General features: G+C 38.1%; 1 protein-coding gene across 1 annotated transcript in view; it reads right to left on the bottom strand.

Annotated features, from left to right (window-relative positions):
- The window catches only part of LOC145683903 (regulator of microtubule dynamics protein 1-like), a 32,895-nt gene extending 20,957 nt beyond the window's left edge, over nucleotides 1–11,938 (bottom strand). Inside the window, exons 1-4 of the mRNA XM_081755562.1 lie at nucleotides 11,641–11,938; nucleotides 7,649–7,849; nucleotides 4,462–4,713; nucleotides 2,415–2,470 (exon numbers count right to left, since the gene is read on the bottom strand). Of these exons, the coding sequence (XP_081611688.1) occupies nucleotides 2,415–2,470; nucleotides 4,462–4,713; nucleotides 7,649–7,849; nucleotides 11,641–11,748 (617 nt within the window). The 5' untranslated portion in view covers nucleotides 11,749–11,938. The remainder of the gene's footprint in view (nucleotides 1–2,414; nucleotides 2,471–4,461; nucleotides 4,714–7,648; nucleotides 7,850–11,640) is intronic.
- Nucleotides 11,939–12,842: the final 904 nt, after the last annotated feature.

Genomic DNA, 12,842 nt, shown 5'->3' with positions numbered 1-12,842 from the left:
TTATCTAAATATCATTGTCTGCCCAAGTTGATCAATCTTCTCTTCCAAAGAGCTGATCAATATAAACTTATACCCTTGCTTGGCAATAACAAAATAAATCACGATTGAAAACTTAAGAAAATAATTAACAGTACAATGTTTTTTTTTAAAAAAAAAGAACAACAAAAAGAAAGGAAAAAATGTGGAATAATTTCTGAACCAGTGAGCGGAAGAATTATGACTAGGTTGTTTACAAGTTTACTTAGTATTGTATAGCTTCAGAAAGAATTATTCTAATAATGAAATAAAAAAAAAAGAAAGAAAGAAAAGCTGCTGCCTTTTTCAGAAGTATGTAATTCATATATAATTAACACGTATTTCAATGTAACTAATAGGTAAACATGGGGAAATGCAGTACACAACTAGAGTTAATTTGATCTGACAATTTGTAAACTCGAATTCCGCATAGTTTAATAACATTAGTCAACAAGATTTTGGCACAGAAATTTGAATATCTGATTCTAATAGAACTTTTCGCGTAGAATTCAAATATGTAATCAGTTTTTCTCCATCACCCACCATTTTTCCGTGATAACCACGTAACCTTGAAAAATAAGTTATTTTCAGAAATTTGTTATTTACGTGCAGATAATCACATGTAACTTCCACGGTAATTACAATATTGATTCTGCTCCAACAAGTAAATGATTTCACGACAGATCTCGGTCTCCTGTTCTCTAAGCACGGTTTATACCTCAATGGATTCGCAACGAAACACACTTTACAATGATGTATACACCGTGTTGCCATTTTTTATATGAGAGAAATTCTAACGGGATTTTGGGGGAAATTCCCTCCAAAAAGTAGTTTATAAGATTTTTTTTTTTTTTTTTTTTGTCTCATGCCACTATTCATATAGTGATACAGAAACGGGAATTGCACGAAAACATAGATTTATGTCTACTCAATAAATCATTTTAATTTCATGTGACTCGCGTTATTCTATCTAGAGATATAAATAATTGTTTCTATGTACAGGTTAAAATGCAAGGGGTTCAACAAAGACAGAAATCTAACGTCGACTTATTGTTGACGGCAAGTACAAGGACACGCAAGTACACACAAAAATACACACAAGCACACACAATGCATGCATGCTTTCTGTGGAAAATTAGTTAATTTTTACGATTTCGACCTGTCAACAATGAATAAAATATCTGGAAAGAACAGTGAAAAAATTAATTCGCTGGATTCCATTATCACTTTCAAGACAAGACAATTAGTATTGTGTTGTGATGCACTAAGTTACATTGCGTTCTGAGCTGCTTTGTGATTTATCTTTCAAGACAAGACAGTTAGTATTGCGTTGTGATGCACTAAGTTACATTGCGTTCTGAGCTGCTTTGTGATTTATGACGTGTAGGTTCGTGTGTCTATGAATGTGATACCGTACAAGATACAAGATGTCGAGGAGGGGGGGTGGGGTGTAAATCACCCGGACAATTTCTGTTATGTATGTGAGAAGCTGACATTTAAATCGCAAAGACGAGATTTCACTCCACTTGTGTGTGAATTATCAGTTATATTTTGAATGCAGCGTAGGAGACCAAGATAAGAACTGGGTTTCTCACTACATTTGTTGTACGACTTGCGTGAAAATCTGACTGGGTGGGCAAATGATGAACGAAATATGAACTTCGGCGTACCCATGATCTGGAGGGACCGAAAAGATCATTCTTCTGACTGCTACTTTTGTATGACACAGATAAAAAAGGAATAGTCAGTAAATCTAAGCACACACTGTAGTACCCTAATTTGCCATTACCAATTAGAACAGTTCCACACAATGCAAAATTACCAGTACCACAACCTCCAGCTCATCTTACTGTAGATGAAGATTACGTATTTGAGGCAACTACTGAAGTACAACATGAAGAAGATGATTATCCTACATATGTAGGAAGCACATTCGAGACCCATCTAATAACTCAGGGTGAACTAAATGACCACGTTCGGGATTTAAAACTCTCCAAAATACTTCCTGCTTCTAGACTTAAAGACTGGAATCTGCTCCATCGTGACACTAAAGTGTGTGTTTTTAGAAGCCGTCATGCAGGGTTTCAGAACTACTATTCTAACGAAAATGATTTAGTTTACTTTAACAAAGTTTGTGCTGCCATGGATACACTCGGACACTCGAAATAAATAAATAAATAAATAAATAAATAAATAAATAAAACCCTTCGCTTAGTTTTACTCTATACGGTACTAGTAGTTCAAAATATTTAAAGTTAGTATTGCTTTCTTAAATTATATAGGACCTTCTAGACATTAAAAGTGAAGTAATTGTAAATGGGTTAAATGTAATCTCATCACTATGATTCACTATCAGAGAATCAGTATCTTAATATGTAGTTGAAAAAAAAAATACTTACCAACTTCCAAGCATATATACAGTTGTTGCATCTGTTGGATTTAATTCAATGGCTCTCTGCAAAACACAAAAAGTTAGAGGTGTACATACATATATCGACTGCATATTCTAAAAATAGAATATGCAGTCGATATATACTCTAAAAATAGAAGGATCATCATTGCATTTCATTCACGAATACATGTATCATTCATGAATACGCCATAAGCATTTGATATGTGAGAGAATGCGATCTGCAAGTGATATTTAACCAGAAGGCCATTCCCACGCTGATGTCTGTCGAAGACGTGTGTAAAGAACCAGTAATTTTGAACATTTGAACTCGTTTAATGAAGCGTCTCTCTGCTGCTTTGAACATAAAAACTATGCTAAGCCTAGATTCAAAAGATTCCATCTCTAGAAGCTCTCCTTGATCCAGTATCGTCTTCTATCGCGTGTAAAGACGCACTCTCCATTAAAGGTGTTAATTATAGTGCAAATAATACTGTACACAAATATTTCTGTTCTGCATGTCTGCTGCGTCAAATATTGTTCTCAAAATTGTGTTCTTCTCTGGATACTAGCGATCAACTTTTACATCTATACAATACAACGGACAAAATTTCCTTTCACAAATTTTCACTTTTAATTTTATCTATATTTTGAGATGATACAAGGCTTTGTACAGACTCCGCCACTTCTTGACTTATGTAACTTACACAAAAATGGCAAGTCTAGGGCTGAAGTGTAGACTTGAAGTGTGTTGAGTGAACGTAAATGGTTCTTCTTAATTGTAAGACGTAACCCGAATGCCTTTCGTATTTCCTTGTCTGGAAGTTCCACGTGTATGTCTGATAGAATAAAATAAGTTTTGGGCTTATTTGAATAATCCGGATTAGATTCTGGAAACAACCCTGACTTAATTCATTCAGGTCAGAAAGTTGGTATTTTGTACTCAAGTCAGTCTTGAATAGTTTACATAAATTTACAAAAAAATTAAAATATTTACAATTGCGGGGTTTTGAAATTTGGTATACTATAATACAATGTCCTTTCTATTGGCCAGTTTTGGCCAGATCTTTTGAACTGTTACGTGCGCACGCGCTAATTATCGACAGTACAAGTCCGAGTTTATTGTGGTGGCAGCAGCTCGTAATGCACGATACTCTTTCAATCTCACTAAACGCACAGCATAACCTTAGTGGGTAACACCGTGGGCTTTGCCACAGGCTTTTCACTTCGATCACGAAACGACTTTTCTCGCACATTGTTGTCGTTGGTTATCCATTGTTCCTTAGTCATGAGCAACCGTTCGTTTCGTTTCAGTAGAGATTTGCAGATAGAAATTGGATCGAGTAAATGTTTCTGAGTCAGATCACGTGGCACCCAAACGTCGAGCCTCTTTCTGAAGCCAGCTTTCTCCGAATGGTTTAGCACTGTTTGGTGGTGGATTTTATTGTTCTGCTCGACATTTCCCTGAATACCATTCACTTTTTCTGTGATTGGTCGTTTACTGCAAGGAGCATTTTAGATATTGAAATTTCCGGAACGGAAACGACAACGCCATTTTTTTTTTTTTTTTTGGCTGTTATGGTTTTGCTGTGTACGCTAAAGGAAACGGGGATGACGAGAAATGAATGAAGAAAGTAGGAGGAAACGGGAGAACCTCGAGAAAACCCACGCGCATGGTGTTTGTCCATCACAAAGTTGTTGCTTTTGACAATGTATCCTACCCATAAATAGCTCAAATTTCTTCACAGGCTTCTGCAGCATATACGTCTTTATCGAAAGGAAATTGTAAAATGAAGCGCAGATTTGTGACAAGTTCACTGATCTTAATGGCGCAATACTTTGCATCTAATTGTAAGAATTCCACCACCCTTTGCACATCTACTAGCTTCATCAGCTGCCAAATGACGTTACGCCTGACCCGCTGCAACGCATATACCCTGATTTGTGGAATACTAACGCCATCTCGTGCGCAAAAGCTTAGTACTTTTTAGGCTACCTGATATGGTCCAGAAACTTAAAACCACGCCAAAATTTTACAGATTAAAAAAAAATCTTACCTGCATATGATTCCTTACATTCACCGACTGAATGATTGTCTCTTTGGTGCCCTGGTAACAACTCACTTCATGTAAAAGAATTGACATCCACTTGTGGACGGCAAAATGGTTATCATTCAACATAAGAGCAGTTTTCACATAGTTAAATGCCTTAAAAATTAGATTTTTCTTTTCTTCCACATCTTGTGTTTTCTTGGACAAACTATAATGAACTCTGGCTAGCCTCCACAGGATATCAACATTGTTCTCCTCCTGTAGGAAAAAATACATTAAGTTTTTATTACTAATGATGCCTTTCTCTCCCCTCTCACTAACTGTGCGAGTAAGTAAAGTCATTTACCTTGAGCCTCCCTGTTTAATTTATTCTAATTCAGTGCTATTCAACCTTTTTTCTCGCGTACCCCTAGACACAGCTCGTCATCCAACGTTGTTTCCCTCAAGCTGTTTAAAAGAAATTAAATCAAAATGGACTTATTAAACTTAATACACACGTTCTGTTGGTTAAAAAGGGGGACAAACAGAGACCCAACAAAGAACAATCAGTGTGCTAATCAAAAGACTATTTACAGGGGGATTAAGTGCACATCTGAAAAAAATTAACATGGGAAATTTCAAAACATATGGGAGATATCCAGTTTTACTGAGAAGGACTTCCCCCTCATCGTCCCTGATATGGGGCCGCGGTGGCTCAGTGGTGGAGCGTTCACCTCTGGTGCTAGGGGTCCCGGGTTCAAACTCAGCTCCTTCCAAGTGAACTTTGTGGTGGACAAACACCGTCTGCGTGGGTTTTCTCGGGGTTCTCCAGTTTCCTACCACTTTCTTCATTCCACCATTTCACTCCTCTCTCATCATCACCATCTCTTTTAGCCTAACCGGCATAACCGTAAAACTAAAAAAAAAAAAAAAAAAAAAAAAATTATTTCATTTTCATTTTTTGTCCCTGATAATTCGCACACCGTGGACAATGTTAAAAATTCAAAGCTAAAAGTAACTTTCGAACTAATTTGTTAATGAGATGACTGAGCTTGTTTCCGAGATGCCAACTCCTCGATTTTTGGTCAAATCTTCGAGAGTATGAGAATCAGAGCTGATTCTGGATTCAAGCAAGTTCTGTGTTTCGTTTTCATTGAATGCAGAGAAACCATTGGAAAGAAATAATCTCCAACTATGATAATTCAATGAATATTGGAAATATGCTTACTTTAGGATTAAGTATCCTCAGAAACATCTTCGCGTCCTCCCGGTTGAATAGCATTGTTTTAATTATCAATATATATCACATACCAACTATTAGTAACTAAACCTAGTTCCTAATTCATGAGACATGTAATAAAGAAAATGTGAGCCCACATTCAGAAACTTTACCAATCATATTACTAACTTCAAATTTTAATTCCTCAATAATCTTTTATTCTTTCAACTTATCAATATGTGAACTACATGGCTTTTTTCTTAGCAAGTTACATAATTATTAAATAGTATACTACAACAATACATTCTGAAGGCTGTATCGCGTATGTTTAACCAAGTGCAATATCCTCCCCCATGCACAGAACAAATTCAAACAACCTTGATCAGAAGTCTGTTATTTTAGGTCAGGAGTCAGTCACAGTGACTGAACTGTGAGAGAGTGTTTGTATTTTCTCGCTTGGCTGCTTTCAAGGCGAGTACGTTATATAACTTTTCCCAGTGTTTACGTTCTCTTGCTAGGCCGAAAATCCAGCCAAAACTGAGTCGTGTTTGGGAAAGTTATGTTGTAGCCCTTTACGACGCAAAGTTCAAAGTTTCAAGGATCAGGAAGCAGTGTAACAGCATGGGTTGTAACATTAGATTGATTTAATAAAAATGTGATTAGCAAGTATAAGGATTTCATCGCCCCAACGTTCGAGTCTCCAACAAAAGGGACGAGAACACGACCGTGCATACATGTCATAATCAGAATGCAGGCGGAACTTTGCAGAATAATCATGTAAGATAATCCTTTGACTCAAAGATGATGGAAAATCGTCTAATTGTGTCCTTAAGAACTGTCAACCGCACCTTGCACCAATGACTGAATCTTGAAAAGGCATTCCAAGGCTAGCGTCATCACCTTACCGATGCCTACCAACGGGAACACAAATGTAACGCTCTGAAGTTGTAGGAGCGGCATCTGACCAACCAAAGGTAGCGGTACGTCGATATATTGGTTGATGTATGGGTGTTCCTTTCCGACTGCGCCAAACCAAAAACCGCCATGTACAGAGAGACAGGAGCGAATCACTTCACAAAGTATATTCGATCATGAAAAGAGGCTTTTCCGTAAGGGTTCCCTGTCGCCGAGACAAACTGAAGATTCACAGAGAGAAGAACTGTAAAATAAACTCCAGTATTAGCAGGAGACGATCTTGAAGTTGATCTACGAATAGACGCTCCAGAAATGTAGGAAAACGAGATTAACATAGTTCGTATCCACTAACACAAAGCCTCATTACTCCTCAAGAGCGTCCGTCGTATTCTACCAGGATATACTGAAACACAGACCACACTTTTCAACAAGATACCTCTAAAGTCTCCAGCTAGAAGTCCAATGTTCGACTTTCTGTGGATTTGGACTGCTCAAAAGTGCTTTGGGCAAGAAGCGTGTGAGAACTGTGAGTTGACTCTGGAAACCTGCAAAAGAGGAATGGAACAAGTTTTCCCTCGTAGTTCTCCAATGAGCATGTCTGCAATGGAAATAACACTATCGGGTCATCATTCGGAACCACGGGAGACACATCGAGCACTGCAGCACCTGGAGCAATGGATTTTCGTAAGTACTTGGTGAGTACATTCGGTCATGTATACGCGGGACAGTCCCTGTAGGACTGGTGTGCCTGCGGATTTCTACCATGGTGAGTCCATTCTTTTCTTATTTTCTTGGTATTTTTACTCCAATGCTTATACTTGTTATGCTCTTATGTTCATCCTTCATAAACGTAGAAACCCAGGTGCAAACATAAAAACAGAGATAAGCCTCAGTTCAGATTAACATCTTAACAAACTGACTAGAAGACATGTACTACACAAGATAAGAATAGTACTGCTGAAGAACATGTACACTTATAAGTGAGTATTTTGTAAATACATCTTTATTTATTTATTTATTTATTTATTTTTTACTTTTATAAAGCAAAACATGGTAAATCTCTTTAGCTTCTACACTTACCTCGTATCGCTGTAAACGAATCAAGGCTTCTTTGTATTTGTTTTCATTGTACAGTTCGTCCACTTCATTCAAAAACTCTTGCAACGGCGTTTCATCGGACTTCTTTCGAGAGAAGTAGAGAGCTTGATACAGAGGATACGAAGGCAGCCATGTGACAAAAAAATAACGCCTCATATACAGCAAGGCTTGGACGGATTGGCTCTGAAAACAATACAAAAAAAAAAAAAAAAAAGCATTAGCCGAGACATGAATGAAAACAAATCTTTCGGGGGACTTTTTCTTACTTCAATAGCTTTTACGTAACAGTAAACAACAAATATAGGTTTTATACAAAGTACAACCTGAATAACAGAGTATTTACGAAGAAGTACAGAAAACGGTTAAATTAACACTTATCTCGTATCTAACTCACTTCCATGAGTTGATTTTGAGTTTAACGTCCCGTTCAGCAGCGAAGCTATATCAGGGTGTCTACTAAAATTCCAAAATGAAATTTCGTGACTTTTTCTTTACCAAATCATAAACTTTCCTAACATTTTCAAGAGCGAATTTGGGTACGAATTAGGCCGAATTTTCACCATGCGATAGAAACGTACTTTGCTTGTGATTTGGTAGCGTCTAAAGCCAACTATAGACATTTTTGGTGGTGAATTTTGACATTTTATAGAACAAAATTTTCCAATCTGTACTTACATTTGTACAGTTTAAAAAAAAAAAATCGTGACCCAAAGGCTTAATTTCGTGACTTTCATGACCGTTTTCTGATTTCGTGACTTTCGTGACCGAAAGACACCCTGTATATGAGACGTACTAACTCACTTCCTAAATTCATGTTTACGAACAGTTTGGTTTTAGCATCTTACTCTTCGTCTGTCAACGCCGTCTCGATCATATTGCTGACCGCTGTCTGAATAAAACATAGAATGTCCTTTTTTTCAATTAAAGTTATTTTTCTATGTGAAACCATATATGTGTTTGTGATATATAAATTTTGAATATCAAATATTTCATAAAAATCTTCTTTTTCTTTCCTTTGCTAAACTGGTAACCCTAGCGTGCACATTGCGCTTAGCTGTTCCTACTTAGCTTTGATTGAACTCGCAATACACTTCTCAAAACCCAAGAATTTGACATCAGACCTAGAAAGAGTCTTAATATGATGCTTGATTGAATAGTGAAGGCTCTATGCTGTAACTATTTTACTTGTTTTCGATTTTCAAAATTCTTTTTGTAACTCTTTATATATATTTGTCCTCTGTGTATTGCAGTTGTTTAGTTTGTTCTCACGTATCATTGGTGTACTGACAACTGAAGAAGATGGTGACTAATATGGAGATGAGGTTGAAGCAATAAGCCGTCGCTGAGCTGATCCAAATTTATTGATGATATACACCATTTTACAGCGACGCTACCGTTGATGTCAGTACGGTGAAATGGTTGGTCACGCAGTTGGAAAAAGCAAATCCGGTTACCTCTAGTGTGACTGATCAATCCCGTTGTGGACGATCCTTCACCGCATCAGATAAGCCAGGGGTGCCCTCAAAGGGGGGCTATGACGCAAACTGCGTCATTGAAATATTGGGGGGGTTAAAAATCTATATAAATATGTTTGAGGGGGTGTAAAAATTAATCGAAAAGACTTTTTTTCCATGGAAGAACATCTACGGATAGACAATTGAGGGGGCTGCGTCATGGACATGACGGGGGGGGGGGGCACCACTGGATAAGCAGCATCGAAATCATGTAGATGAAATGAGTCGCGATAACTCTCGAATCGAACAGCGACAAATCATCATAGAACTAAACACTTCCCAAGAAAGAGTGCACTTTACCGTAACCGAAGTGCTGGGGATATCACAATGTGTGTGCTCGTTAGGTCCCACGGGTGTTAACGCAAGAGACAAAGTACAGAAAAAAGGATATGTTGGCTTCATACGAGCGTGAGGGTGAAGTTTCCTTCCAGCCATTCTCAGAGGAGATGAATCACGGGCGCATCGTTCTGACCCTGAGAACAAGATACAATCGTTGGAGTACCGGCGCAGCACATCTCCACGTCCCAAGAAGTTTAAGGTGGTTTAACCTGCAGGAAAAGTCATGGTGAATACCTTTTTGCGATTGCTAAGGTGTCGTGCTCATTGACTTGTTGGAACAAAAACCATGATACATTTCCAACGCTATATGGAAACGTTGGAGAATCTTTACGCACGGATACGTTGCGTCCGGAAGGGTTTGGACCCTATTCTGCAGCACAAGGAGTTCAAGGAGGTTCTACTGCACCTGTCGTATATCCCCGACCTTGCACCTTGAGACGTTCACCTCTTCCTAAAGACGAAAGAGCACCTCAAGAAATATTACTTTCGTTCTGGTGACGAGGTGAAAGCTGTCATTCAATCCTGGAGTCGACAACGACCTACAAATTTACCCGACTAGTCGCATATTGGCGCAAGTGCATGGTAAAGGAAGGAACTATGTGGAAAAGTAAATAGTGCATTACATAGAAGACAAATGTAGGTATCAGGTACAAGCAGTAGTTTGAAAATCGATTAGCAAATAAAAAAAAAGTTACAGCCACAGAGGAATTACTTTTCAATCAACTGTCGTAAGACTGCATATATTTCTGTATTTTTCAGTACTCTGTACTCTGCTTTTAATTTGTAATATTGAAAAACTGTCAGCAAACTTTTTGGTAGCAAAGGAAAAACTACGTGGAGGTAGATTGTAAGCATCCGAGTGAAGAACAGTTGCAGCCGTTCACTCTGCTCCTTAAAACGCCCAGCTAGGAAGAGAGTGGACGATTGACAATAATAAAGGAACAACAACTAGTAAGGATGTTTCTTAATTTTTGGTATTAAATAACAAACTAACATCCCCTCCGTCGGTATACTTTAGATCGCAATTAACCGCAAAGAAGTTAAAAGAAAATGAACTTTCCCTATTTAGATACGGAAGAAATTAAATTAAATATCTGAGGTTTACGTCCCACGGTTATGCCGGTTGGGCTAAAGAAGGTGATTGTGAGAAATGAATGAAATGGTGGAATGAAGAAAGTGGGAGGAAACGGGAGAACCCAGAGAAAACCCACGGACGCGGTGTTTGTCCACCACAAAGTTCACTTGGCGGGAGCAGGGTTTGAACCCGGAACCCCAAGCACCTGAGGTGAACGCTCTACCACTGAGCCACCACGTAATCGACAGTCGTAAACAAGAATTGTTTTTCATGTTAACTTTTACTTTATCTATCGGACACTTTTATCGTTATGAGTCATGGAGTACGGCAGGGTAACTAGGTTGGATTTGTACAATGTTAAGGTTAGGTTAGTGCTTGTATGTTGCAGTTACAAGTATCTTAATATGAGTTCTTGCAATTGTACGAATGCCTATAGCATTTGTAATAGTTCGACATTAGTAACGCTGCACTTGTAAAGTAAAATACATATTTTGTATACTGTGTAGAAATATTACACAGTCCTTTTTATACATACATTTACTTATTTTAACCGACATTTATAACTTGAAATGATTTTACAATAGTAAGTACACACTTGTAAGGGGTAAAAGTGGATCTGAAAAGGAAGGGGGCGGACGGTAGGTAGCAGCAATACGACAAGCCGTCCCACCTGCCTATCTTTGCCCATTGTATTTTTTTTTAGAAACTGGGGGGGGGGAGCCGTACATATTTTTGAAGGTGGGGGACGGCGTCTCCCCGCACTTTTACTCCTTCTTGTAAACATATAATACAGGTCAGTCGCCTGCAGAGATTTGTTCCTTATAAACAAGCAGTTTCTATGTAGTGGAATTTTATTTCTAATGTTTGAAAAATGTGGTGTACATATCCTTTACGTGCACCTTCAATTATTTGCTAACTATTTGCCATCAGGATTATCCACATATATTTTGCTGCTCATTAAATCCCTACATCATTTCTAACATAGTGCAAGTGCAGTATTTCACCGTTAACTAAATAAAAGAATTTTGTACTTTTTTGCAACTTACAGATCTCAAATAAATCTTCGATTGTACACACTGTCTAGAACGCAACTTCACATTTTCTACTAAATTAAAAAGTCTTTTCAATTGCTGTCTACAAATATGCGAGGTCATCTTCACGGCATACACTTCCTGTCAATGAATGTGTAAAAACAAACACATTTCCTGCGCATATCGTACGTTGCTTGTTTCTCCCATGCAGTGTTCACTTGACATTGACGCTAGTGTCGGCATGACGTAAAAATGTTTATGTAATGTCATACCGAGTAAAATATTCCTGTCAGTGTCAATGTAGAGGAATATTTTTTACTCTTTAGCAATATTATAAGTAGAAACGCCCGGTAGGATATTATTCAGTGAGCGGGACCGACACACAAAAGAAGTCCCACATATAGGCCTACAATGCAGATAATGCAGGTAAAACAATTAGGCCCTACTCTTGCATAATTTATTAAATAAATATATGAAATGCTGTAGTGAGTGAGTAAGCAAATCTAGTATGTTTGACATGTATTTCGAAAAATCAACCCCAGTGGTAAATCCTAGGAGTATAATATGCCCCCTCTCGTCCTCCGCTGCAGACACTCATGATTACGAGCTTGTCGGTCGCAAAATAAATAAATAAATAACTCTAAAACGGAAGTGAATTTATGAATTTTCTGGTTTTTGCAATAGATTTACAAAGGAGTCAATCATTTTACAATTTAACTGGTAGCTTTGACTTAATATGTTATTCCAGACAATAACTGTTGAATTAAAGTGAATTTCTGCATTATGTTTTTGCAGCAGGTAGCTAGACTGATTATCACCGCCCGCGGGCCAATCCAAGGGAAAAGGTGGATCGAAAAAACTAGAGGAACGAATGACGTCACGTCGTGCCCGTGCCTATCTTTGTCCAATGCGTGGAAGTGGGGGAACGACGTTCTTTTGCGTTGCCCCTCTCTTTTACCCCAAACAATTAACATCTTCACTGGTAACGGTGACTTTAATTGTAGGTAGGCTATCCATATATTATTTTATACTACTGAAACAAAAATAGAAATTATACATCTCGACGTTAGATGGCAGCAAATATCCTTTAACCAGGGCCGGATCTAGGGCGGGGTCAATTCGGGGCATATGCCCCGGGGTGCAGCTGGTTGAGAGTATGTAGGGTACTCCATTTCGATGCAAAATTGGGAGGAAGAAGGCAGATTTGCGTCTTTGCC

Source organism: Thermobia domestica, chromosome 1, assembly GCF_964235325.1.
Source record: "Thermobia domestica chromosome 1, izTheDome1.hap1.1, whole genome shotgun sequence".
Taxonomy (NCBI): domain Eukaryota; kingdom Metazoa; phylum Arthropoda; class Insecta; order Zygentoma; family Lepismatidae; genus Thermobia; species Thermobia domestica.
Note: the sequence above shows the minus strand (reverse complement) of the source record. Positions and strands in the feature narration are given on the sequence as shown.